Below are 25,863 nucleotides of genomic sequence, written 5' to 3'. Positions count from 1 at the left end.
GAGGAAGGCCTCAGGTGCTGTGTTAAGAGAGAGATGAATTTCATGTGGGATATTGGAGCTTTTGAGGGAAGGAGCCTCATCCCCCCTGCATTCAGATAGGGAGAGGAAGGACTCCACTCTCCCTCAGAGCAGAGGTGTCCCAGCAGGTTCAGGTTCAGCAGTGACCCCCAGATCCCCCTGTACCCACAGAGAGGACCCTTACCTGGTGCAGAGCCCAGCCCTTCTCTGGGGAGGGCTCAGAGGCCTTTAAATGCAAATACCCCTCATCAGCCCACACCCACCCAGCTGCAGCTCCTGAGGACTTGAGCACTGTAAGTCCAGGCGTGGTGATGGAGAGCTGCAGCCCAGCAAGGGGGCTGGGGCTGAGGCAGAGGGTGTTTTCCATCCCCTCTTCCCTCTCAGCCAGTCTCTTTAACTCTGTTCTGGGCTAAAAATGAAATTCGCATCTAAGTAATGTGCATAAATCAATACATTGTGCAGGGACTAGAGAACTTAAGGAAGTGCAGTGTTTAAACTTCTGTAGGGGGGAGAAAAAATACTTTGGGCCCTGGAAAAGCTTGTCAGCATCTGAGGGAACAAAACAATGAAAATAGCTCTGGATCCTGCTGTTAGAAACCTTTAAAATAAGCATCAGAGCCAGTTTTTGAAAGATCAACACAACACCAAGAAATTCCATTTAATAATTAAAAAAAGACAATACAAAATGCAAACATTTCTTTTTACAAAGTTCAAATAACATTTTTTTTCTTTTAATCAAGTGCAAATAACTTCATGAACTACATCTTGCTCATCACTTAAATGTTTCTGCTGGAGATGGCAAGTCCTGGCCCGCTGCAAAAGGCAGATATAAATACTCCAACATGAAAAGAAAAATACCCAAAACCCCAACAACGCTCATTTCTCTTGACGGCTTCAAAACCTTGATCCCCGAGGTGGCTGATGTGGGTTTCAGCCTTTCAAACCCATTCTGAGGTGGGGGCGGGTGAGGAGTGGGGCTGGGTCTCTGTGGGGTGGGTGATTCCAGGGGCCCTGTGGAATTTTTGGGGCTTTTTTGAGCTATTTGGTGAAAGGAGAAGGGGGAAGCACCATAACCAGGTGCCGTTCCAGGAAGATGTGCTGCCCACCTCATCCTTCCACAACTACGTCAGGGAAGCAGAGGTGGCTGGTGTGGTGACACCCCAAGGGCCTGATGCCCCACAAAGGCAGCTGCTGGGCAGTAACCTGACATTAGATCAGCCAGAGTTAATCAAAGTTAACGAGCTGTGGTGGGCACAAGTGGCTGTGGCAGTCCAGAGTACCACAGCAGGGTTGGTCATTCCTGGGCTGATTTTATTTTTGCTGCTGGGTGGGTTTTTTTCTCGTTCTTAATACGAAGGACCCTTTCAAAGGTCACTGGCCTGTGCCACTGTCTCAGAGCCACAAAACCCCTCCAGATCCCTACAGCAGCTTTTCTGCATTAAAGCAGCTGCTTTCAGACAGCCACCAAGTGACAAACAGCTCAGCCCAGAGATGTGGAGCTTCCAGACAGGCTGGGAGCCGGCGGCAGGAGGGGAAAATCCGCAGCTGGGATGAATCAGGACAGACTTTTCCAACTGACGCATCTTGGGGACAAAGCTCAGCCCCTGTGCCAGTGCTCAGCCCGCCTGCAGCCCCTCACAGAGCCCGGGAGAGGCTCTTGGGGAGCTGGAGCAGTGTGGATCGAGGAGGGAAAACAGGGATGAGCAGCTGCTTCCCCCAGATGCAGGAAAGATGGACACAGTGGGACACACAGAGCAATAAATAATTGGTTTGTTAAAAGCAGGGCTGGGCTCAGGTGTGGGTGAAGGGACAGTGAGAGACAGGATGGGAAGGGACCTGCTATAGGCAAGTCAATCATGTTTAGTCCTGGCAGCTCCAGGTCTTTGAGAGGATGAAGATGGGGATGAAGGTGTGGGGAAGATAACAGCTGAGAACTGGTGGCAGGACTGGAAAAGTGGGGAGGCTTGGGGAGGAGGAGGGATGAGTGGTGGCAGCAGTTGCCTGTCCCTGGGAGTCCTGTCTGTCCACATGATGCTGGGGGGACCAGTGGTGTCCACCTGGCCATGGTCCCCAGCTGAGCCTGTCTGGGGAAGGCAGATACAGTGAAACAGGGGAGTGGCAGGATGGGTCTTCCCTGGGATCTGCAGCCCACTCCCTGAGGAGGGGCTCCCACAGCATCCCTGCAGGGTGAGAACACACAGAGGGATGGGGCCAAAAATGCCTGGTGGGACTCAGAAGCACAAAACCTCCCCAGGTCCATGAGGGTGGCTCTGCCCGGGGGGATCACTGTCCCTGGGGGAGAGATTTCAGGGCTGAGTGGAGGACCAGCTCCCCTCTCCTCCCAGCGTGTCCCCAGACCCAGCCTCAGCAGCTCACCCCTGAACCCTTGCAGGGAAGCAAATCAGTTTGCAACCAGCAGGTGACAGGGCCGAATTTTGATCTCCCTCACCATGGAGCCTGAACAATATTCAAACTGCGGCGGATCAGGCTTACAGGACAAATTCCACCCCCATGGACGGACCGAGACGCCTCCAACTCCCTGCAAAAACTCACCCCATTGTGCAGAGCAGGAGAGGCACCATCTCCCCACAGACAGAGGCTTTTATCGGGGACAAAGGTGGCAGAAAAGGCCTGAAGACACCATCACGCTGGTCAGCGCAGCCCAGGGCCCGGCTTGCTCTGGGTGGGTGGTTTTTGTTTCCTTGCAAACACACATTCTCATTTCTCAGGCAGTTATAAATATTGTCGTTTCTAGTAGAAAAACAAAAAAACAAAAAACAACTTCCCTCTAAATAATATAAGGAAGACTCAAATGATTGCACTTAATACATATGAAAAAGGTAGAAAGGAGGATATCCTAGTGCACAAACATTAACTCCTGCTCTTCTCAAAGCTTGCTTTTCCGAGTTACTCTTTGGCAGAGCTTGTAACAAAGTCTGGTTTCTTGGCACAAGTGTCTGGGGTGGGGGGGGAAAGAAAAAAAAAATCCAACCCGGCTGAAAGTCCTTCTCCTTTGCTCCCTGTTTTCTCCCGTGCAGCCAGACATTGTTCTCCGGGAACGTGGCTTGGCTGCGCTTCCCTCCCAGCACCAGCACGGCTCTCCAGCGGGACAGAGCCACCACGGTGCCGCGCTGGTGGGCTTCGCCATCACTCCTTTGCATTTCCTTTTGAATCAAGTCGGCTTTGTCAGTTCTCTTCCCCCCCGATCTCTGCAAAGCGGCGCCGGTAGCCGGGGCCCGGCGCTGCGGTGGACACGGCGTCACCTCCTGCGCTCCTCTGCCAGGGCTCCGCAGCCGGCGCCAGCCCCGGGGGCCGCAGAGACAAGGACCCCCCACACTGTCCTGGGCTGCTGGTGGCACCAGGGAACGGGGACAGACCTGGCGTAAAGGAAACCAAAGGGAGGACGCTGGACAGCGAAAGGAACGCTACTTCAGTTTCCAAAAACCTTCGAAGAAGCTGCTTCGGAAGAGGGGAGCGGCTTCACCGCTGGATGAGACCGGATTGTGCCCCCGGCTGGGCGCGCAGCTCTGCAGGGAGCAGCAGGGAAATCGTGGGGGGACGTCTGCGGGGTGAGCAGTGGCGATCCTGCCGGAGCCAGGCGGAGGAAGGAAAAATCAGAAAGGAGAAGGAAGGGAGAAGAGGGTTTCCTTGGCTGCGGGGCGGCCCGGAGCGGCGGGGGGCTATTTGTAAGGCCGGAGGAAGCTGGAGACTTTGGAGCGCAGGAGTTTGATGAAGGAGCGAGGCAGCATCTCCTTGTGCTTCTCTGTGTACTTGAAGTAGTTCTGGGGGTGTGCCAGCACGTCGAAGAAAGCTTTGATGAGCTTCTTGTCCTGCAGGGAAGCCAAGCCAGAGGGAGGGTCAACATCCTGAACTGAAGCCCCAAGTGCAAAGAGAGCAGGGAGCATCCCCAAAAGGAAAGATGCTTCTACATCCTCCACAGCCCTGGGTAACACAGCCCTGGGTGACACAGCCCTGGGTGACACAGCCCTGGGTGACACAGCCCTGGGGGCACATGCTCACCTTGAGGATCTCCTGGTGATTCTCGGAGGCGTAGAGCCTTCCATCCCGCACGATGTCCTCCACCAGCTGCTCGTAGTCCTCTGCCAAAAAACACGGGGCATGAGCTGCCACTTGTCCCCAAACCTCTGGTCTCCATCCTTCAGTCCCAAACTCCCACCAAACACAGAGGAGGTGTGAACTGGAGGCAACGTGGGTCCCAAACTGTGGAGGGAAGAAGCATCAGCCTGCTGGGGTGGCATCTCCCCGTGCCCCGTGCTCACCATCGTAAGTGACATAGGGGATCTGGAAGCCCCGAGCACTGTTGGCTTCACTGGTTTTGAAGTTGATCCAGAGTTTCCGGGAGCGGGCGGTGAAGGCAATGGGTCTCTCGTAGGTCTGGCAGGTCTCGTAGGTGGTGATGGAGGATGGGGAGGCTGCAGGGAACAGCAAGGGGACACAGGATGCTGGTTGCCCATCAGCAGAGCTACTCCCAGCCTTATGGGGTGAAGGGTTGCATCAGGGGTGGGAATTGCTGTGCTGAGCCTAACCCTCACGTTACATACCAGGGATTGTTATTCCTTCTTTGCTCTGGAAAGCACCAAATGGGGCTTTTAACCCCCAGAATGAAGGCTGAGGCCCAGGTGTGCAGCCCAGCCCATGCTCATCTCCCTGAGATCCAGCAAGACACCTGGCCAGCAGGGTGATGCTTATCTCCCCACCCACCCTATTCCCAAAATTCCCCTCCTGCTGCCCGGGGATGAGCCTTTCTCCCTTTGCACAAGGCAGCTCTGCCAAACCCCAACCTTTTTCTCCCCAGCTCCTCCCCTGAGCACCGCGGCCCGCTCGGTTACCTACAGTTTTTCCGCATGACCAAGACGTCGCCACACTCGTCCTCGGAGGGGAGGAAGATCTCTGGCACCACGATGAGGATCTTGCGTTTGGGCGGGGGGTTGATGTTCCAGGTGCACTCAACGTTGGCGGGGTAATTCCCCGGGTAGTTGGGGGACTCGATGTAGCCCGTGTACTCACCCAGCTCCCCTCCACACTGCCGGTCTGCAAGGCAGGGAGACTGGTTCAGCTGGGAACCAGCAGCATGGGGGCACTGGGAGGGAGTGTTCCACTGGGGGTTTACTGGGCAAGAGGGGCAGCGTCCTATTAGGGAACCCCCCATGCACAAAGGTGTGTGTCCCATTGGGCAACCCCCTGCCTTACATGCACAAAGCACTGAAATGACCCCAACCTCTACAGGATTTTTAAATACTTTTGAAGGAGGACCCCCACATCTGTCCCCCTTCTTCTGTTGCACCCCAGCTCGCCTACTTTTGCACTGGGACACAGAGGTGGAGCCATCGAAGTCGGTGGTGGTGTTGCCAGGGCAGGAGATGCAGTAGTTCTGCCGGAAATCAGGCTGGTAGGTGCCCACGGCGCAGCGGATGCAGCGGTGGACGCTCGTGTTGTAGTAGTGCCCAGGGGAGCACTGCACTGGGGGGTCAGGGAGCACAGGGGGCTGTGTCAGCTGATGGCACAGCCCTGCTGGGTGACCCCTTCCTGGGGACCAGCCCTGACCTACCTTTGGTGTCGCAGTCCTGGAAGGAGAGGGCTCCCTCGTGGCGGGTGGTCAGCCCCCCGCCGCAGGGGAAGCAGAGTGCCCGTCCCACCTCGGGCTGGTAGGACCCACGGGGACACGGCTGGCAGGGCTTGAAGCCATCAGCAGAGTGCTGGCCAGGGGGACACTGACCTGCAGGCACAGGCATTGTTCAGTCCTGGCATCCCAGTGCCTGGGGCTCTCCTGCCCTATATCCAAATCCTCTTCCCCCTCAGCCTTAGCAGCACCAGTATACCCAGAGCAAGTGCTGCCATTCCTGAGGGCCCCTCTAAATAACGAACACCCAAACAACAACTTCTGTGGGCCCTGAGGATGCTCAAGGCTTTCCTGTCTGCTGGCTAGTGGTTGAGGTTGCAGCCCTGGACATCCCCCGAGTGTGCCTCGAGCCCCACCCTGTGCTCTCCTTACCGGTGCAGCCAGTGATGTTGGTGGCTCCTATGGGTCCGAAGGTGTCGCCGCGGGGACACAGGTCACAGGAGAGCTGCCCCTCCTTCTCCTGGTAGGTGCCGGGGGGGCAGGGCACGCACTGCTCCGTCTGCCCGTGGTAATAGGTGCCCTGCGAGCAGCTGACTGAGAGCCGGGGGGGGCGTCGGTGATGCTGTGGGGGCTGTCACCGCCGGGTCCCCTCGTCACCCCGCCACGCTCCTTACCACACTTGCTGGCCAGGCGCTGCTGGCCTGGCCCACAGCTCTCCTGCCGCTCCGGGGCCACGCTCAGCTTCCGGGCCACCTCGTACTCCATCCCCGCAAAGCGCAGCAGGAACCGCTCCTGGTTGATGGATTTCTTCAGGGCTTTGATGGCCGACTTCAGCTTTTTCTCCACCCTCTGTCGCAGGCAGTGCAGGTTGCAGCTGGCTGGGCGGTGCAGAGGGGGATGGGGGTACAGGGGAAACAGGGATGCAGTAAGAAGGGAGGGGTGGAGAGGGAAGCCCAGAATCATTAAAACTATCCCCCAAACGCTCAGCTGTAAGTGCTACCCAGCACATGCTAATCCAGTGCAAGATGAGGACTGGTTTATCTCTCCTTGCTGCATGGGGATGGTATCATGCCCCTGATCCTGCACCCAAGATGAGTCAGGCCAGTGCTGTGCCCACCTGTGATCTCCTCGGGCTTGATCTCTGCCTCGAACTCCAGCGTGATGCGTGTCACCTCTTTGCTGGGGGAGTTGCGAGCCCGGCGCCCCTTCCCCTTCTTGGATGAGTCACACTTGAGGTTGACGAAGGTGACCTGGCAGTCAGAGCACGGTGCCGAGCCACCTGTGCAGAGAGGGACAGGTCAACACCCCATCCCTGCTGGGGGACAGGCATCCCCAGCTCCCCACACCATCACACCTCACCTTGTGCCTTCCCGGCCTCCTCCTGCTTGCCCTTGGTCCGCGGGTGCAGGTGGCACTTGGCATCCTTGATCTTGAAGGAGGCCTTCTGCTTGACGGGTGCAGCCACAGTCTCTGAAAGAACAGGTGAGTGCTCAGCAACCTGGCATGGCCCAGCCAGGCTGGTGGCAGCTGTGGGCACCCCAAGAGCCCCCTTACCGAGGCACTGCTGGCTGCTGTTGGTGGGTCTGTGCTGGCCACCCTGCCGCAGGACGGGGGTCCCACAGCTCACCGTGTAGCTGCTGTCAGACTCTGTGAGGGAGTAAGGGGAGTTGGCTCTGCCAGGGTGATGCAGGCAGACATGGCTGTGCCATGGGGGGATGATGCCCAGCACCCTGCCATGGAGATCCTGCACCAGGGACTTGTGGATCTACACCCAACAATGAGCCTCCTGAGCAACACCCTCCCTCCCTTGCTCAGCCATTGCACTCTGGCTGTGTAGCCACTCCTTTCCCCTCAGTTTGGGCCGTGCAGGAAATGGGGACCCCCCCTGCCCATGCTGGTGGTGGCACTAGCACCAGTACCTGGCAGAAATCGGGCCTTGGAGGTGCAGGAAAGGGCACAGCTGTCCTTCTTGCCCATCTTGTTACAGGTGAGGGTGGCCCGTGGTGGCACCGACCCTGGCAGGCACTTCACCAGCTCCAAGGGACACGCACCAGCTGGTGATGACAATCAGAGATGCCCAGGGCTGGCACAGCTCAGAGACCCACAAGGGACCCCTGAGCCCTCCAGCTCATGGGGGGATTCACCGAGGAGGAGAGGGTGCCAGAGCATAGCACAGGGACCCCAGCCTGGCATCCCAAAGCCCCCAGTTCCCCCAGCAGCCGTGCTGGCTCCTGGCCTGACGTACCCACACAGTCCTTCTTGTTCCAGTGCAGCTTGCAGCCAGCAGGGCAGGTGCACTGGTAGCTGCCAGGAGTGTTGATGCAGCCGAATTTGCAGCCACCCCGGTTGATGCTGCACTCATCGATGTCTATGGGGACAAAGGAAGAGTCAGTGGAACTCCTCGGCTCTGACACTGAACCACTGCATTGTCTGAGGGCCAGGATTCTGGATGGATAAACCCAAGCCCAGCTGGGGCAGGGGATCTGCACCACAAGGCATTTCCAGCAGTGTCACCGCCCTGCAGCAGTGCCAGCTCCATGGGGATAAGGGACACCAGACCCCCAGTGCCCCCAAGGGCTAGGCAGGGATGGGTGCAGCCTGCCCAGGCTGAGCCCAGCCCTAGCCTCTCGTGGGCTGGGGGAGCAGCAGACATGGAAGCACTTACAAACTGAACTCAAAAGGCTCAGCAGCCCTGGTCCTGCTCTTCAGCAGGGACCCCCTGGCCTGAAATGATCCCCCAGGTCAGGGATGGAGCTGCTCCTGTCACAGCCCTCCGTAACCAGCTCCCCCTCACTCGGGGCATTGCTGGGAGCCAGCGATCCCTTTGCTCTAAGGCCACCCCGAGGCAGTCCCAGGGGCTGCGCTGGCTCATGCTGACTGCGTAGTTCAGAAATAGGAGGAGGGTCGCTGACCCTCGCCAGCCGGGCAGCACTGGAGCACCCGGGCTCGTCATCCCGGGCCGCCGGTACCGCTGCCACAACACGCTCCGGCAGCCCCTGCAGAGCATGTTTCATTCCACCTCCCCGCTTCCCGGGCGTAGCACGCCCCCGCCCTTGGGAGCTATCTGCCTTGTGAAATTTAAATCAAAACCTTTTGATGTTCCCCTTCCCACCCCGTCACAGCTCCCTGCCAAAAACGGCGGGGATTTCTCCCTCTCTCCCGCTGCAGACAAGTCGCAAATTGTTCCTGTCGCTCTGTTTGAAGTTGCAGACACCAGCGAGTCTGGCTGTGAGCCCCCTCCCTGCCTGGCCTCAGCCCGGGGTATGCCTGGAACCGACCTTCCCCAAGGGCCCTGGGGGTGGGCAGTGTCCCCAGGGTCCCGCAGCAGCCGCACCCGTGGGGCTGACCCGACCCCGGCGGGGTGACAGCTGGCAGCACCCGGCTGGCCCTACCTCCGCAGTGAGTGAGCCCGTAGAGCGTGTAGCCCTTGTGGCACAGGCACTGGAAGCTGCCGGGGGTGTTGATGCAGAGGTGGTCGCAGGTCCGGTCAAAGGAGCACTCATCGATGTCTGGAGGAAAGGCAAGGGGAGGAGGTGAGAGGTGGCACGGCAGAGGGGCCGCCCCGGGCACAGGGACTGTCCCCTTGCTGCTCCGGTTGCTCCAGCAAGCTGAGGGCTGCCCTGAGATGCTGTGGGGACCCTGCACTGGTATCCTCCAAGGGTCCAGAACCAGATTGCTCTGGGAATTCAACACCGGGATGCTCCAGAACCCTGTGCTCCCTCCTTCCCTCCAAGCTCCTCCTCACCTACTGCACCTGCACCCCCCTGCCACAAGCTCCTGCAGCCCCCTCTGCACCTCTAACGGGCCAAACAGCGCCAGCATCCTGTCCCTGGCATGGGAGGGCTGCAAGAGCCTCCGGCTGCTGCCCATCCAGGGCAAGGAGAGATAAGGAGGATGCCACGATCAGGAGGATGCCAGGGAGGGATCAGGAATGCTGTGCTGGCAGGTCCTGCCTCGGGGACGGTGCCAGCAATGTCTGCTCGGCCCCGCGGGCACCTCGCTGGGGCAGGGAGGTTGGGAGGTGAACCCAACCTGGTGGGCTGGAGCATCATTCCATTTGCTTCATTAAGTTAATTGCTGCACTCACGTCAAACTCCCAGAGCACAGAACCTGGACGGAGATGAAAGCAGCGGCAGCCCCGGAGCCTGCCAGCCCCCTCCTTCCCCAGCCGTGTGTTTTCAGGAGGGAACACTCAGGCTCATGCACACCTGCCGTGCTGACCTTGGCCATGGGCTGCGGGGGCAGCACAGTGACCTGCTGGCTTCACATGGGATGTGTAGAAAGATGTTGGGACAGGGAGAAAAAGGTGGAAGAAGCAGCATGGAGCAGCCAGCTCCCTCTGGAGTGAGCAGAGGCATCTCCCCATTCCTGCCCTCCAAGAAGTGGGAACCCTGGCATTTGCCTAATTGCTGGCTTTAACTCTTCAAGAGCCCACAAGTCCCCAGCTCTGGGACAGAAGGGCTAAGCCCCAGACCAGAGCCCAAATCCAACACTAATCCCCTGAAGGATGTATGCAGGACACAGAAAAGCCCAGAGGAATGAGCAGCCGGGGCAGCACTTCTGCAGCAGCAGCCATGGGAGCACAGAGAGGGGCAGGGCAGGGGCCTGGGCACTCACTGCCCCTTACCTTGACAGTTCCTCTCGTTTATGAGCAGCTTGTAGCCCTTCTTGCAGCTGCACTCGAAGCTGCCCACCGTGTTCCTGCAGATGTGGTCACAGCCGCCGTTGTTGAGCCGGCACTCGTCAATGTCTGGTGGGGACAAGGGACACTTGTCACACCCTGGCTGGGATGCTTGGCCAGTGCTCCCCTCTGGGTGCTGTCCCCACCATGAGCCAGCAAATGGAGGAAACCTTTTGGGCTCTGATGGTCAGCAGGGGAACGTGGCTGCTGGTTTTCTCTGTGTGCATCTGAGGAGCCAACGTGTGACACTGGGCCAGGTCAGGGCTCTGGGGCTCAGCTCTCCTTGGAAGTGGTGCAAAGTTGATTAATTTCTGCAGGTCTCAGCATCTCCCAGAGTAGAGCCAGGAGCCCCAAAAGAGACTCTCAGCTGAGTGAGACCACAGACCAGAGTTTGCAGAGCCACAGGTTCAGGCTGGGGACAGCTTTAGGGGACCAGGAGCAGCGGGAAGAGAGAAAACCAGAGGGGAACTCCCTCCTTCAACAACAAAATAACTGCTTTTCAGCCCTTGTTTCTCTGCTTGCCATCTCCTTCCTGCCATTAACAAAGTTAAAAAGGATGATGCACAGTAACTGCAAAGAACCCAAACAACCTGGAAAGAGGCTGGGATGTGGGATGTTTTTCTTGTTTTTCCACTAATCACAAAAATTTACTGTTAGGAAACAACCTGTGAAATGGAAGGAGACCAGGAGGAGGCAGCGGCCTGTCTCTCCATCCCCCAGTGCTGGGGCAGCAGCTCTGCCTTGCTGGGGCTGAGGTTTTCTTTTTATGACTGTGAGGGAGCGAGCTGTAAACCTGCCTGCAGCCATAATAAAACCCCAGACACAGGGGACGTGGCTCTGGGTTATTGCACGTCGCTGGAAACTGCAGGATTGGAGAGGGCTGGATGCTCTGATAAAATACCAGGGGCAGGGGGTTCTGGAAGCAGTCAACAGGTAGACAGGCAGCCAGCAGCAGGACAGGCTTTCCTTTCAGCTGGGGTCAGGTTCTGAGAGCTGCCAAAAGACATAGCACAGGCACTGGCCAGCCCTGAGGGGGGCAAGTTTGGGGTGCAGGGAAAACAGCCTCTACTCTCCTGCCAGGCAGGGACTGGTGGTTGGGGATGTTGGTGGGACGTGCAGCACCTTGGAGTGTTCTCAACCCCATGGGTTCTCCCCCGTGTGGGATGTGGTGCTCAGACCTGCCTGGGCAGTGTCCCCAGGGGGACCTGTGCATCTCACACTCCCAGAGCAGGTGTGGGTTCCCTGCACATCCAGCCCTTCCCCTGGGGCAGCTGAGGCAGTGGGGTAGAGAGAGATGGGGACCACTAGCCCCACAAGGGCTGTGCCACTGCCTCCAACTTGACCTAACCCCTTTTTCCTCCTCTCCATGGACTTCCCAGGGGCATGGGGCCAAGCATGGTGCCTGCAGCAAGGCATCCCAGACCCCTGCAGGGAGGTGATTCCTGACCCAACCCCACTGATGCAAACACCAAGCCAGTGAGCACTGAGGGCAATGTCGAGCTGAGCTAAATCTGAGCCTTTTCTAAAGGCATGGAGGACACAACAGGGGTCTGAGGCACCCAGGGGTGAGCAGTGAGCACCCCAGCCCCACCCACACCCTCCTACCTTTGCACGTCTTCCTGTCAGGCTGGAGCATGAAGCCCATGGGGCAGCTGCAGTGGACGCCGGTGGCCGCGTCGTGACACTTGCTGTCACAGCCCCCGTTGTTCACAGCACACGTCTCTGCATGGGAAGGGGAGAGAAAGGCTGGGGTGAGGGACCTGTGTTCAAAAGGCTGAGGGAGTCACGCCACCCAGATGTCCCCCATGCCACAGCCTGGGAGTGGCAGCGGGTACAAACCTCCCTGCAGAGCCCATGGAACCCGCCCTTGGCTCTCACACAACGGCAAGGAGGCCACAGAGCTGTGAAACAATGAACACATGGGGACTGGTGTCCCCCACAAATGGCCTCATGGAGGCCACCTTTGGCAGCTCCGAAGAGGAGGAATTCAATTTCCCAGGGACAAAGCCATAGCACTTGTGCAAAAGCAGCCAGACACAGGTTCTGCCAGGCTGCAGCTCCCAGGGATGTGGGTGCACAGCCCCAGTCCCCCAGTGGGGTGGCAGGGGAGGTCTGTCCCCCTTGCTGCTACCAAGCTACCGAGCCACAAAGCCACAGGTGACCCTGTGCCATCTGTCCCTGACCGTCACCCACTGCTCAGGCACAGTGGCTGCTCCAGTGTCTCAGACTAATTTGGGAGACACATCATATAATTAAAACACACACTCAGAGGCAGGCAGCATCAGTGGAAAAAAAATCCAATTGAAAAAAAAAAAAAAAAGCTAATTATTTCAGTATTATCAAAGTCAGCTGTTGCTGGTAGGACTAGAAGGGACACTAATTTAAATGAAGCATTTTCAGCTTGACAGCTTCCCTGTGAGATCAATCCTCAATTTCAACCCTAACCACCAGAACAATGGTTTGAAGTGCATTAAGTTGTTCACAAAGGATAATAAAATATTCCTTTCAGAAGGCTGGTTGCTTGGATAAATGAGGCATTTGGGCTTCAAGGAACCCAAGATGAAAATGCCTTGAAGAAATTCCTTGGAAAGAGCAAATCCCAGGTTCTCCTGCTCTTTGCAAGCGCAGCATGGGGTAGGAATGACTGAACCATCCAACCATTTGCCGCGGGGCTCGCGAGCTGGGATCGCTCTGTGCTCGTCTTGCCACTGCTATTTTTATGATGTCCCATAATAAGAGAACAAAAGGGACCATTTTATGAAATTAATCGCCTGCACAATTACAAAACCTAACGGCAGGGGAAGGATTTCTACAGATATTATTCCTCCAGCCAGGTCCTCGCGCTTCACGTGGCCCAGCCGTGCCAGGGCATCCCCCTCCCGCGGCGCCGGGGCGAGGGACAGGGCAGCCAAGGGAAGGGAAACTTTCTGAAAGCCCAGTGAATCATTTGTTTAAGGCCAGCCTTTGTTTCAGCAGCTGATGCAGAAGCAGCCTGGGGAGGATTGATTTAACCGGGTCACCACGGAGATGAGACCATTGGCTTGGTTCAGGTGCTGCTGCCAGCGGGATCAAGCTGGAGAAGCAGCTGCAGCAGGGAGGATGGAGATCTCCAGAGGATGTGGTGCCCTGGGCATATTGTCACCATGCCCACAGCCTCCTCCAGCACTGCAGCACCTCTCCCGGCCCCTTTGCACATTTGGGAATTTCACCTGAGATTAAAGCCAGTCCCAACCACCATCCCAGGGCAGCTGCCCAGGGTGGGCACTGGGTATGAGCTTGGTTGGCACAGCCAGAGCACTACTGCAAACCCCTCTGTGAAGGTGGGGACCCTGCCCTGGGTTTGCAGGAAGCCTGGAGGGGGCTGCTGGGGTACCTGTGAGGCAGAGGAGGTTGGCGGCACGGGGCTGGGCTCCGGAACGGCCCCGGGGAGCAGCAATTGTTCGGCGGAGCTGGCAGCCGGGGGCTGCTCTCAGCCTGGCGTGACTCACCAGCCACACAGGGCTTTGGTGAGGCCTCCATCGCTCAGGCAGGGAGAGGACAAAGCTTCACACACACACACACGCACACTCAGACTCTTTTCCACCCTCCTCCATCCCAGCTCTGGTCTCACTGCCCAGCTGCTGTGCCCAAGGCACTCCTCGCCCTGCTCAGCACCCTCACTGCAGTCACTCTGGCCTCACCTTCACCTTCTGAGAAGTGACCATCTCAGCAGGGTGTGATCCCAAGAGCCAGAGAGGATAATTCCACGGTAATCGAAGGGATTACAGCTGGGCTGGCTGGAGAGTGGTGATGGCACAGATCTGGGGTTCCCCCCTTCTCCCACCCCTGTGTGAAAGGCCCTGCAGAGCCCCCCAAGAGCTGCAGTCTGTGCTCCCTATGCTGGTGAGCTGAGGTCCCACAGCTCCTAGATGTGCCAGGAGTTTGCCTGTGCCCAGCACGTCCAGGAACAAGATTCCCCACCACAAACAAGTTGCTGCACCTTCTGCCTCAGTTTCCTTGGTGACAGAGCAGAAGCATCACCTTACCTTTGTGAAGGGCTTGGAGACCCCACGGGGATGCAAAGAAATCCCTGGGGAGGTGCCCTGCCCTGTAAAGGGCCATTGCTGCAGCTCTGGGCTGAGAGCCACTGTGCATGGCGAGGCCAAACCTGGGACACCCTGAAGGTCCCAGAGGGGACCATCCTCAAGCAGGTGGGCTCTAGGAAGGGGTCACCGGGAGTGCATAGCACAGAGATGGGCACAAGCATCCCCCTCCCCACCACACAGTTGCTGGCAGCCCACTGTGAGCTCCTCCTGGGTGTGGGGGTAACCACTGCCACAGCCACTGGAAAGCAGATTGTCACCCCTGATGCCGGGCTGGATCCACCAAAGCAGCGTGAGAGCCCCCATGTCATGCAAGCACAGCAGGGGGAGGGTTCCCTGCTGTCCCCCAGCCCAGCCCCGGGCTGGCTTGGCGGGGTTTGGAAGCAGCAGTGGGGCAGGGTTAGTGAGACATGCGGTTAGCGCAGCAGCTCAGCCCCCGAGCCCCGGTATGGTCTCCAGAGGAGAGACCATCTACGGTTAGACCCCTTCGGAGAGATAGAGAGAACAAAAATATTTACCATTAGAAACGTCTCAAGGATAACGTGTTGCTGGAAGTGTCTCTCCCTGTTTAACATTATAAAAAGTGATTTAGAAACAGTGTCCAGCAGGGAACTTGACTGGTGTCACACATCAACGGGTTCAACTCTGCTGCCTTTCCAGTCTGGTGGAAACTGTCCCTTTGGGCTTTTTCTCTCCCACCTCCCAAGCATTCCATGTCCCTCAGCCTCTCCAAACCCCCTCCAGCTGTGCTGGGCTGGTTGGAGCCCCATGCAAGCAGGAGAAGCGTGTTATGAGGAGCATTAGTGCAGCCTGTTAGTCTGGGGAACCAGGTCCTCGACCTCGTTGGGAACAAAACCAGCACGTGCCAGGGCAGGTGGTGATCCCCAAGCGGAGCCTCATGGACACTGTGCAGCCATGGCCTTTGGGAAGGCAACCACATCCCGCCTGTGGCACTTGCACCCCTTGGATTTAGCAGCCAAGCCAGCAGTGAGCCCAAATCCTGGGTGTGCTTGGGCTGCTCAGCCATGGGTCAGTGCACCCCAGCTGTGGGTGCAGAGCTCCCAGCACCACCAGCTCCACAAAGCTGGGGAGCATCAGCCGTGCCTCCGCAAACTGCCCAGGCGTGGGTCAGGAAATCAGCCATAAAACTTGAGCTGGGTTTAGTTTCCTTCTCCATCTAATCATATTTCTTCCCCGTCCACCCACTCCTGCTTCACCAGCACTCGCCACAAGTGGGGGGCCAGCAATAGCCCTGCTGCACCCCAAATATAGGTGGGAGGGAGCTACAATGATGCTCTGGCTGGTAAATCTTCCAGGAAAGCCAAAATCTGCATCAACTGTGACAGCCATTCTTGCATCTCCCCATAGACACAGCACCCTTGGCTGCTGGAGGGCTGTTTTATGTGATTTTTTAATTCCTTTTTTTTTTTAAGGTTGCTTTTGGACCATAAATATAAATATATAAGGTCATCGGCCTCCTCTCCCATGTCCCCCTCCCCCTCGTGCCTGCAGACATGTTGGGAGCCATTAGTGATGGCCCCTGTGCTTAGAGGCATGTTCCTCATTATCTGCATTTTTAAAAGCAGCAATAAAAAGCGGAAAAATGAAAAACACCGGCCGTGGCCTAATGAAACTGTCACTCAGAGGGGCTGATCGTGCTTCCTGCCGCGTGGTGTGATCTGAAGGGAACCTGGACCAGGGGCCTGTCCCGGCAGCCCATCAAACACACCGCGTACAATTTCAAAGCCCATGGCCCGGGGAACGACTTTGCGTTTCCCCTCACTGGAAACTTTATTCCCCTTGAAATGATGAAATATTTTGGAGGAAATGGGGAAGGGGCGGTGAAGGGGGCAGTGTGGATGGGGGGAGGGCTGTTTTGCTGTGTCCCAGCCATAAAACAAGAAAGGGTGGTTATAAATATCCGAGCAGGTACCTCGGCTGTAAATCTGCCGGCCGGGCATCCCCACGGGGCGGCTGCTGGCTCCCAGGGGCTGGAGCACAACCCCTTGGTGTTCCCACGGTGGGGCTGGGGCTGGGGAATCCCCCAGGGAAAGCAGGAGCTGGGCAGGCCCCTTCCTGCGAGAGGGGATTGCAGAGCCCAAAGGGATGAGACAGGAGTGGTGTAGTGGTGGGTTTTGGGCTGGTGCTGCTCCTAAAATCCTCTAGTGCAGTGTTTGATTTTCCCTGGAAAGGCGGACAAGGGGAGAGCTCACAGGGATGGGCTGGCTCTGGTGGGAGTTGCCTCCTCAGCAGGTACAATGAAGGGTGTGAGGACAAAGAGGGAGACTTTGGCCAAGGACAAAAGAATGAGTGATTATCGAAAGCCCCAAATCCCACCCTCACACCTTTGGTACCCAGGGTCTGAGTGCAGAGACCACCCCCCACAGCAAACAGACTGTTCTGAAGCAACCCCCAAATCACAAGATGCTTTGGAGAGCTGCTCTCTCATCCCCCACACCCAACGGGTCAGGGGCATCCTTGGTCCCAAACCTGCCCAAATCAGACGCCGCACACAGGGCCCTTCATCCAGGTGGAACCCACCAGCCAACACACCTGGAGTGCTGAGCTCCCTGTTGGAGGAGAGCTCCCCACCCAGGCCACCCCCTGGGAGGCTCCTCAGAGAGTGGGCAGGACGCAGTGGCTGTGGAAACAAACAGGAGGACGGCGGGGACCAGGGACTGCGAGTGCCTGCCAGCAGCCAGGAGGGATTGGGATCCATCCTGGGAGCAGGCTGGGGGACAGCAGTGGCATTAAGGCAGCAGTGAGCTGACAGGCAGGAGGGCTTTGCTGGGGGCTCAGCCCCAAATGCCCCTCAAGCTGGCAGGGAGCAGCCAGGGGCTCAGAGGGGATCCTCTGCCCTGAGGACGGAGCCGTCTGTGGAAAGCATGGAGGGTTTTCTGTTCAGGCACAGCAGGGACATGGGGAGCCAAAACCTCTCTTGCTTTCAGTTCCTTTTTCATTTTGCAATAAGAACTCAAATGTCTCAAGCAATTGTGGACTTAATCACTCCCCAAATATAACATTTTTTAAATCAAAGCAGCTGTTAAACAGCACAAGCATATGAAACCAGTAAAACTTCTATCTCTGCTTGATGTTTTACAATTTGAAAACACACACAGGAAAAGGACAATTCTGGGGGTGGTTGAGTTGTCAGGTTGTTGGGGTTTTGGTTTTGTGGTTTGTTTTTTTTTTGGAAGACAATTGTTCCTGAGCCAAGGCCCCACAATACCAAGTTGGAACAGATTGCTGTGGGCAAACCTGCCCCCTCCACATCCCTCCTCAAAAGCTGCCAGTGACAGCGACAGTAACAATTCCCAGTGTGGGGACATCCACACAGCTCTCTCTTCAGCAGCACAGAAGCAGGCAGGGACTCCTGCCTGCACCCCAGCACAGGAACCTGTCCCCAGGTGTCCCCTCGATCACCACCAAGACCAGCTCAGCTCCCTGTGGCTGTGCAGAGACACATCCCTGCAGCCCCAGGTACTGCAGCATCCCTCGCACTCGTGCTGAGCTTCCCAGGTCTCAGCAAAAGGAAATTGCTGCATGCCCAAGGCTTGGGAAAAACCCTTCACCAGGCCAAGGACAAATCACCCAGGGAGGAAGAGGAGCCATCCCACACCCCAACCCACGTGTGGGCGATGTGCTGACCTACCTATGCACGTCACCCCGTCCGAGTGCAGCAGGAATTTGACGTGGCAGCCACACTTGGGCCCCTGGTCGGTGTCATCACAGGTGTGCTGGCAGCCCCCGTTCCCGTAATTGCAGGTCACTGTGGGAGCAAAGCACCAGTGTCACCATGGCCCCAGCTCTTCCTTCCCTGCCCAGCATCCACATGTAGCACATAAAGCTTGGAAACACCTTGTCCATACCCTCAGAGAATTCCTTCTCTTCCTTCCTCCCTCCCAGATAGTTACTTAATCCCTTCACTTTCCCTGTGGGATCTCAGCAGATGCAGGCTGTTATGTGGTTTCTTATGTCTTCCCTCTACATATCTGTTAAATGCCACCAGTGGAGTCCAAGCAAAGGGCATTGGTGGGCTGGTTGATTGTGACCCTGAATCCAGTGCTACAGGGAAAGGGTGAAACCTTCCTGAGCTCTGGAATGACACAGGAGCTTTTGGGAATCCCTGCCCACCCTGCCCAGGGGGCAAGGTGTGCTGTTCATTTAGTTTAGGATTAAACCTTCATTTCATCAGCAATTTTACACATTTGCTGCACACAGCAAATGAGAAACAAAATAAAAATAATTGCATAAACACACACATATCTATTTAATAACCCTGGCACTGCCAGTGGGATGCTGGCAGGAGATCAGACAGGCTGAGAGCACCACAACCCCCAGGGAGAGGATTCCTGCGCTCCTCACATGCCAATTGCACTCTCCTTGTTCACCTCCCCTTTGGAAAGTGAAACACTAGGACAAGAACAGGGGATGCTGAGCCTCTGGGACCCCCTTGAACTGCCATTTCAATCTGGTCATGTAAGGGCAAAACATCCCATAGTAAAGGGTGCTGCCAGAAGCATTGTCTGTAAGGGCAACAGAGGCAGAGCTGAGCTTCAGGCTCAATGAACCAACTGCTACCAGGGGATCAGGGCTTTGCTGCAGGGGCAGGAGGTGTCTGTACCATGGGGACAGGGCTAGGGGGTCCCTGGGAGGCCGTATCCCCAGCCCTGGAGTGCTCCTTACATTTGCAGTCACGTTGGTTCTTGGTGAGCTCAAAGCCGGGGCGGCACTCGCAGGCGATGCCCCCCTTGGGGGTCTCCCGGCAGATGTGGGCACAGCCATGGTTCTTGTTCATGCAGTTCATGCCTTCTAAAAGAGAAAAGGAAGCAAAGAAATGCTCCAAAAGGTGCTGGCAACTGGTCAGCAGTGGCAGAGGGACGCCTGAGGTGGGGTGGGATGGTAGATGGCAACGAGGGGAAACCTTGTGGGGACAGGATAACCCTGGCCAGCTCCTGGCACAGAGCTGCTTGGGAAGGTGGACAAAACCACCTGGGAGCCTTCAACCTTTGATTCCCTCCCACCTTCAGTGACACCCTGTTCCCACATCTCTCAGTGGCTTCAAACCCATTCAAGCTCAAGAGCCAGCACCTGCATCCCTGTCCCCAGCAGGGACCACCCACTGTGGCACCGGGAGGAAGGAGCAGCCAGCTCATCCCTCTTGGACACGCAAGGGATGGGGACACAGGAGATGCCACCGCAGCTGCTCAGCTGTCCTGGGCAGGGTGACATTCCTGGGGAGCTGGAGTGACCAACACAGCTGGGAAGGGGGAAGGAGGAAAGCAAAAACACTCAATTGGCTTTGCCAAGCAGCAGAGATAAAAATCAGCAGAGACGCAAAAAATCTCTCATTTCCTCCTGTTTTGGCTAAGAGATTTCTCCAGATGGCAACAATTTAGAGTTGATACTGAGAGGAAGGACTTGGTGCTGTGCAAGACCTGGCAGAGGGGGGATGTGTCCCTTAAGGTGGTGTGAGGACCTCCAGGTCCTTCCATTTACCAATAAATTGCTCTCGGCATAAGATTAATGTCCCCAGCTCAACATTGCAGTGCCTGGACAAGGGACCTGTGAGGGTTTCGCTGCAGGACATTTATCCTCTTCCAACATGCCTGCCATAGATTTACTTTCAAAGTTGCCACACCAAGAACCCAGCAGCAGCACCTAAACCCAGGCAGGAGTGGCCAGAGGTGACAGAGGACAGACTTGCCTGATAAATTCAGGGATAGAGGGTGCCCCAGGGCATGGAACTGCTGAGCACTGACCTTCAGGGCGCTGGATGCAGGTGTGCTGGTTGTCACTGAGGAAGAAGCCCTCCCGGCAGAAGCACTCATAGCTGCCCATCATGTTGACACAGGTCTGCTGGCAGCCGCCGTTGCCCTCTGAGCACTCGTCCAGGTCTGCAGAGGGAAGGTGCAGGGGGTGAGCACAGCTCCTTGGCACACCAAGGTGATGGGGACTGGGTGGGACAGACCTGCTGGGTAGTCACCTATTTCTGCCTTACATCTGTGATCCCCCAGCTGCAAGGAAGGGGAATGCCTAAGGGTGCAGGGGATGAGGGCAAAGCACAGCAGGAGTGGTGCAGGGATCATACAGCTTCCCTGGCTGATGGCCTCATTTTACAGAGGGGAACACCAGACCACAGAGAAAGGGGTTTTCCTTGTCCCAGAAACCCAAAGCACCCAAGATGCTGATCCAGGATGCCGGCTGCAGCCGGCCCCTGCTCCCAGCCCCTCAGAGCCTGTCGCCAGCTGGGGATGCCTGCACTTCATTAGGAGGAGCTGGGAAACCTTAGCCCAGAGCAGGGATAATTACTTGCAAGGAGACTCGCATCCCCTGCCCTGCAGCTCGGCTGCCCTCACACCTGTTTTGGTTTAACAAGCCAAAGCTGCAAGGGGCTGAGATGTGGCCCCGTGGCAGCAGCAATGCCCTCACCCCAGGCTGCCCTTGCTCCAGCTCTGCAAAACCTGCATTTAATGATAGGAACTGCCCATTGCTCTCTCTAGAGGCTTTCTAGGGACGGTGCTGAACTCACCAGCGCCCTGAAGTGCCACAGCAACCAGGACACCGGGCTCAGCCAGAGACAAGCCTGTGCCGTGGCCGCCCCTTGCCCCCGGTGCTGGGGCCGGGTGATGGTGTCGGGCCGGGAAGCGAGGGGCCCCATGCCAAAGAAAACCTCCTGTGAACTCGAGCGTTGCAGAGCCGCGGCTGTGGGGAAAGCTGAGCCCCACCAGCATCGCCCACCGGAAACGCCGGAATAGCGGCTCGGTGACGGCACGCGCCAGGGCCTCCCAGGCCCCCTCCCCAAACAGCACAGCACGCACCCAAACCCCTTCCTTCTGGGAAAAGTGGATAGGCAGAGGGATGCCTGAGAAGTGTGGGTGCCTTGCACTGTGCCCCAGCCCCTGGCAAGCCCTGAGGGGATGCTCAGAACTATCAAAGCAGGGCTGCAGCTCTAGCTGGAAATGGTCAGGAGCACCCCACAAACTCGCTGTCTTGGAAAGGAGGTGTTGCAAACACCCTCTCACCCACAGGCCAGTGAGGGTTGACACCTGGGCTGCAGCCAGGCATACAGGGACATCCTCTGCAATGGCAGGAAGCTCACGGCTTTCTCCAATGCTCATCCCAGCCAAGCTATGTCCTGCAGATGCCAATAACCCCACTCTCAAATCCCCCTGCTTAGAACAAGGGCTTAATGTCTTGCAACTTCTCCTTCCAGCTCTGTTCAAAAATGAGGAGGCAGCCGTTCAAACCCGATGGCTGAAACGAGACTCCTCTGCTCTAATACCTGTTTTATTAAAGGCAACAGAGATGGGCAGAAGCCAGCAGGGCCCATGTCAGGACGGGGGCTTGAATTCCTGTCCTGGTTCAAAAGGTCGCCCAGAGTGGGCAATGGAGGGGCTGGTGGACTCTGGTGGACACATACCCTGACCCCTCTCCAGCTGAGCTGCTGCCCATGGCACTGGCAAAGCCTAAGCACAACACGCTGCTTTGCTCTGCTTCTCTTTCTCTTGACTCAAAGGGGATGCAGGCAAGCTGGGCAAAGCACGTCAGGGTCAGAGATGAGATGCTGGGAAGAGCTAAGGAAAGGCTCAAGGTGGGAGCCAGCATGCTCCCCCCAAATCCCTGCCTGCCTGCCCGGCTGCTCCCCGGCCCTCTCCATCCCCTCCCACCCAACTCTGTAAACACATGACGTCCCGCTTTCCTTTCTTCTCCTCGGGCTCATCCTCCCCCGGGAGAGGAAGGCAGAGCCGCCCGCCCGCGCCTCCTCCCAGCTGTGTAAATCTCCCCCCTCCCCGAGGAGGCTGCAAAGATCCCGGTGATGGTGGTTAATGCAAAGCGTATGTGTCCATAATCCCTTCCCCCTCCTCCTCTTCCCAGTGATGAGCTCATTAATGACCCCTCTGCAGACACTAATTAGAAAATAGCATGAGCTCCAGGCAGAGGGGAGGCGGGCGGCTCTGTGCCCCGGGGCTCCCACCGCGGATGCCGCGGGAGGAAGCGGGTGACGGGCGCGGGCAGCTCGATGGGCCCCGGGGCTCTGGCGGGAGCTTTGGCTCCGCCGCGGCCGGATGGAGTTTGGGGCGGTGGGAAGTGGCAGGGAGGATGCACGGCCGCTCCGTAGGCAGATGCCGGGTTTGTCTTGGCCCGGGGATTATTTATCCAAATCCCTTCGCTGGTTCCCATCCCCACCATATTCGCTATTAACTCATCTATTTTGGCAGGTGCAGGGCTGACCTCAAGCACGAGCGGAGCGAGCGGCAGGGCCCGGGTGAGCTGGTCCTGCCCTCGGCGGCAGCACAGAGCTGCTGGCCCGGCCGCTTGCCGCAGCAGGATGCGGCTGTGAGGAGCCTGTGCCTCACCCCCAGCAACTCCAAACCCAACTCTTCCAGTTTTGCCTCACTCCAACCCTCCCAACCTACAGATCCACCCAGAGTGGGTTTGTCTCCCAGCAGGGAGCATCCTCCCTTGGCACCGCCCCCATGCAAATGGGCAGCAATCCTGTCCCCAGCCGGCCATTCCAGCACAGGACATGCCTGCAGCTGGCTTAGTGCCCTGAGAGTGCCAGCGCAGTTCCACGGCTCTACAGCAGCTCTGCGGGTGTTGGGTCCTGGGGAGAGCACAGCAAAGAACGCCAGCAGGTTGATCCTAAAGTGCTGGAGCAGTTGAGGAACTGCAAAGTGCTGACATCCCTCACCTAAGCAGTTGTGGCCGTCGTGGGCCAGGCGGAAGCCGTCGTAGCAGGTGCAGCGGTAGTTGCCGGGGATGTTCACACACTCGTGCACGCAGCCCGCGTTGTCTTCCCGCTCACACTCGTCAACATCTGGGGAGAAGAAGGGTGGGAGAGCTGCAGGGCTGCCCTGGCTGCTGCCTGCCATGGGTGCTGCTCCCCATCTTCAGTGTCTTTGCCACCCAGCTGTTAATGGACCCTGAGGTCTTCTGCTCTGCCTATTCCAGCAGGTCGTCAGCTCCATTATCACTTGCAGCACCCCTCCAGACCCTACAAAAACATCCCCATTCTTCCCAGCCTGGGAGCTGGACCCCCAGCTGACCCAGTGTTTTACAGCTTTAGCTTGGTGCAGAGTTCTGGGAACCTCTAGGGATTTCCCAGGGTGCTGGCAGAGCAGCCGTCTCCATGGCAAAGCCCTGCAGTGCCTGGAGCGCTTTAATCCCTCGGCTATTTGTACTCGGCCCATCCTGACCCTGAACCTGCTTCGAGCAGAGCTGAGGATTTTTCCCCTGCCCCAGTCCTGCTTTCCTTCTGCTGCTCTAACAAGCCCATTTGCTTTCCATTCTCCCCTCAGTTGTATTTATAGACAGATAAATGCCTATATCTATATCAATACCTACATTTGCACCTATATCTACATCTATATTGATAGTCACATCCTCTATATGTCTATTTCTATATCTTATTTTTAAGTTTCTTATGTTTTAGCTGCTAACACCATTCTGCAGTCTCAGGGTCAGAAAATCCTGCAGGAAAATAAGCCCAGCTTTGTTTAAAACAAGCCCCAAGTGACCCTTCATGGGCAGCCCCAACCATGCCAGGACAATGGCTGCCACCATCCCCAGCAAGGACAGTCAGAGTCCTCTCTGTCCCCATGCACTGTCAACAGGCGAGGAGTTTGGGGAAGAAAAGGGGAATAAAAGGTTTACAACGGGCTGGGTAGAACAAGTGGCCTTTTTGCATGGGCCAGTGCTGATGAACCATGCCGGCCTCTGACCTGGTGAGACTGTCACTCATAAGCAGGGCTCTGGCTCTGCCAGTGGCATGTCCCTACCTTTGCAGTGCTTCCCATCCCCGGTGTAGCCAGACTTGCAGATGCACTTGTAGGACTTGGGGGTGTTCTGGCAGATGGCATCGATGTGGCAGTTGTCGGTGCCCTCCACACACTCGTCAACATCTGTAAGAGGACAGGTGAGGGGAGCAGAGGGGAGAGCCTAGGACTTCTACCCCCTGTCCCCATGGGAGCCACCAGCCCAGGTGATGGATCACAGCAGCCTCTGGCTCCTCAACCAGCCCTGACACAGCTGATGGTGGGCTCTGGACATGGTAAATCACTGGGTCCACTCCAAAACAGCATAACCTGTGTCCCCTCTTTGAACACATCACCCTGAGACTCTCTGGCCCTTTCATGTGTCTGATGATAGGAAATGCTGCTCCAGCACTCCTAGTCCAGGCTGGAGCCAGCCCAGGAGAGGTGAAAGTCTCTGTCTCCAATTAGCTGTTTCCTGTGCCGACCAGGCACCCAAATAATCGTCATCGCTTTCTATTCTTAGGTGCCAAGGAATGTGCACGAATTAGTAGGGACCACACTAAATAAACCTGGGAGCCAGGAGTGAGAAGCAGGAGCGAGAACTGGGAAAAACATCAAGGCTTCCTTGGGGACTCAGACAAAATTTCAATCATCTCCCTTTGCCCCTCAACCCCTTCTCTGGGATGCAGTGCCGTGGTAGCCGGGACATCACATCCAGAGCTCCATGTGCTGGTAATGGCCTCAAGCAGCAATGCCCGAGGGTTTGCTGTGACAGGAGGCCGTGGGAGTGGAGGTTTTAATGGTATTTGGGAAATGGAGAAGCCTCGAGCATATGGAGTGGAGGTTTGTGAGCAAAAGGCTGTTCAGCTGGCTCTCACTGCCTTCTTTGCTCTGGCAGCCAGGGAGACACAGTGCCCTGAAGCGGGCACATCCCTTCTGTGACTGCCAGCGCCTGGAGATCAGGCTGCTGAAGGGGAGGTAGGGGCTGAGCATTACCTACAGCCCCTCAGGTGTGGGCAGGGCTCCCAGAGCAGCCCAGGCTCCTGCTCCACGTGGGGAGCACCAGCGCTGCTCCTGGAGGGATTTGTCTCCACCTCCTCGCACAGACACAGAAAGCTTCTTACTGGGGAAGGGGAACCTGAGAGTCCTTCCAGTTTCCCTGTACCCCCTCAGGAGGAGCGGGAGGCTTCAAAGCTCTCAGCTGCCTTTAAAAAAAGCTGCTTTTCAGCAGCCCCAAGAAGAGAAGAAGTGCTCCAGGAACTCTCCAGAGACCCAAAACATCCCTGCAAGCGGTGGGCGGGCAGGCAGCCCTGCGGGACAAGGGCCACGGCCGCGGGAACGCCAGCCCGAGCCCTGTCCCGGCCACCCCGGCGGCTCTTTGCCGGGACATGTGAGTCACCCGGCCGGGAGGAGGAGAGCTTTGTCTCTGCACCAGGGAGGCGGCACGTGCCTGCGCATTGTATAAATATTTACAGCCCGCATTCATATTTGTTATTTGACATTAGCCATGGCCCGCGGCCACCACGGCCTCCCTTGGGCAATTAATCACCGGCTGGAGGCTGACCCACCACGGTGGGGACGATGGAGGGATTGCACGGGGACCAGGGCCCTGCTCCTGGCTGGCACCTACTGCAGCCACTGCTCTGGTCACGATGCCATGGTACTGTGGCTACCCCAGCACCCAGCATCTTCCCCTGCCCGTGCCAGGGGTCCCACGGGGCTCTTGTCCCTTTGGGGAGCTGA

The 25,863-nt window shown here is 57.2% G+C and overlaps 1 protein-coding gene across 2 annotated transcripts in view; it reads right to left on the bottom strand.

Annotated features, from left to right (window-relative positions):
• Nucleotides 1-2,521: 2,521 nt before the first annotated feature.
• Nucleotides 2,522-25,863, bottom strand: part of SCUBE3 (signal peptide, CUB domain and EGF like domain containing 3) — a 31,248-nt gene continuing 7,906 nt past the window's right edge. Inside the window, exons 2-22 of one of the 2 annotated variants that reach the window (XM_066335833.1) lie at nt 24,145-24,267; nt 23,058-23,183; nt 20,125-20,259; nt 19,049-19,174; nt 18,015-18,131; nt 11,886-12,002; nt 10,227-10,349; nt 8,992-9,108; nt 7,797-7,967; nt 7,519-7,602; nt 7,154-7,246; nt 6,959-7,069; nt 6,717-6,878; nt 6,274-6,477; nt 6,032-6,193; nt 5,588-5,755; nt 5,338-5,499; nt 4,873-5,070; nt 4,299-4,451; nt 4,039-4,118; nt 2,522-3,848 (exon numbers count right to left, since the gene is read on the bottom strand). In XM_066335833.1, coding sequence (XP_066191930.1) covers nt 3,699-3,848; nt 4,039-4,118; nt 4,299-4,451; nt 4,873-5,070; nt 5,338-5,499; nt 5,588-5,755; nt 6,032-6,193; nt 6,274-6,477; nt 6,717-6,878; nt 6,959-7,069; nt 7,154-7,246; nt 7,519-7,602; nt 7,797-7,967; nt 8,992-9,108; nt 10,227-10,349; nt 11,886-12,002; nt 18,015-18,131; nt 19,049-19,174; nt 20,125-20,259; nt 23,058-23,183; nt 24,145-24,267 — 2,882 coding nt within the window. In that variant the 3' untranslated portion in view covers nt 2,522-3,698. The remainder of the gene's footprint in view (nt 3,849-4,038; nt 4,119-4,298; nt 4,452-4,872; nt 5,071-5,337; nt 5,500-5,587; nt 5,756-6,031; nt 6,194-6,273; nt 6,478-6,716; nt 6,879-6,958; nt 7,070-7,153; nt 7,247-7,518; nt 7,603-7,796; nt 7,968-8,991; nt 9,109-10,226; nt 10,350-11,885; nt 12,003-18,014; nt 18,132-19,048; nt 19,175-20,124; nt 20,260-23,057; nt 23,184-24,144; nt 24,268-25,863) is intronic. The other variant, XM_066335834.1, reaches the window with a different exon arrangement.

This window comes from Sylvia atricapilla, chromosome 25 (genome assembly GCF_009819655.1).
Source record: "Sylvia atricapilla isolate bSylAtr1 chromosome 25, bSylAtr1.pri, whole genome shotgun sequence".
Classification (NCBI taxonomy): Eukaryota; Metazoa; Chordata; class Aves; order Passeriformes; family Sylviidae; genus Sylvia; species Sylvia atricapilla.
The sequence above is the reverse complement of the archived record's forward strand: the minus strand, read 5'-3'. Positions and strand labels throughout refer to the sequence as shown.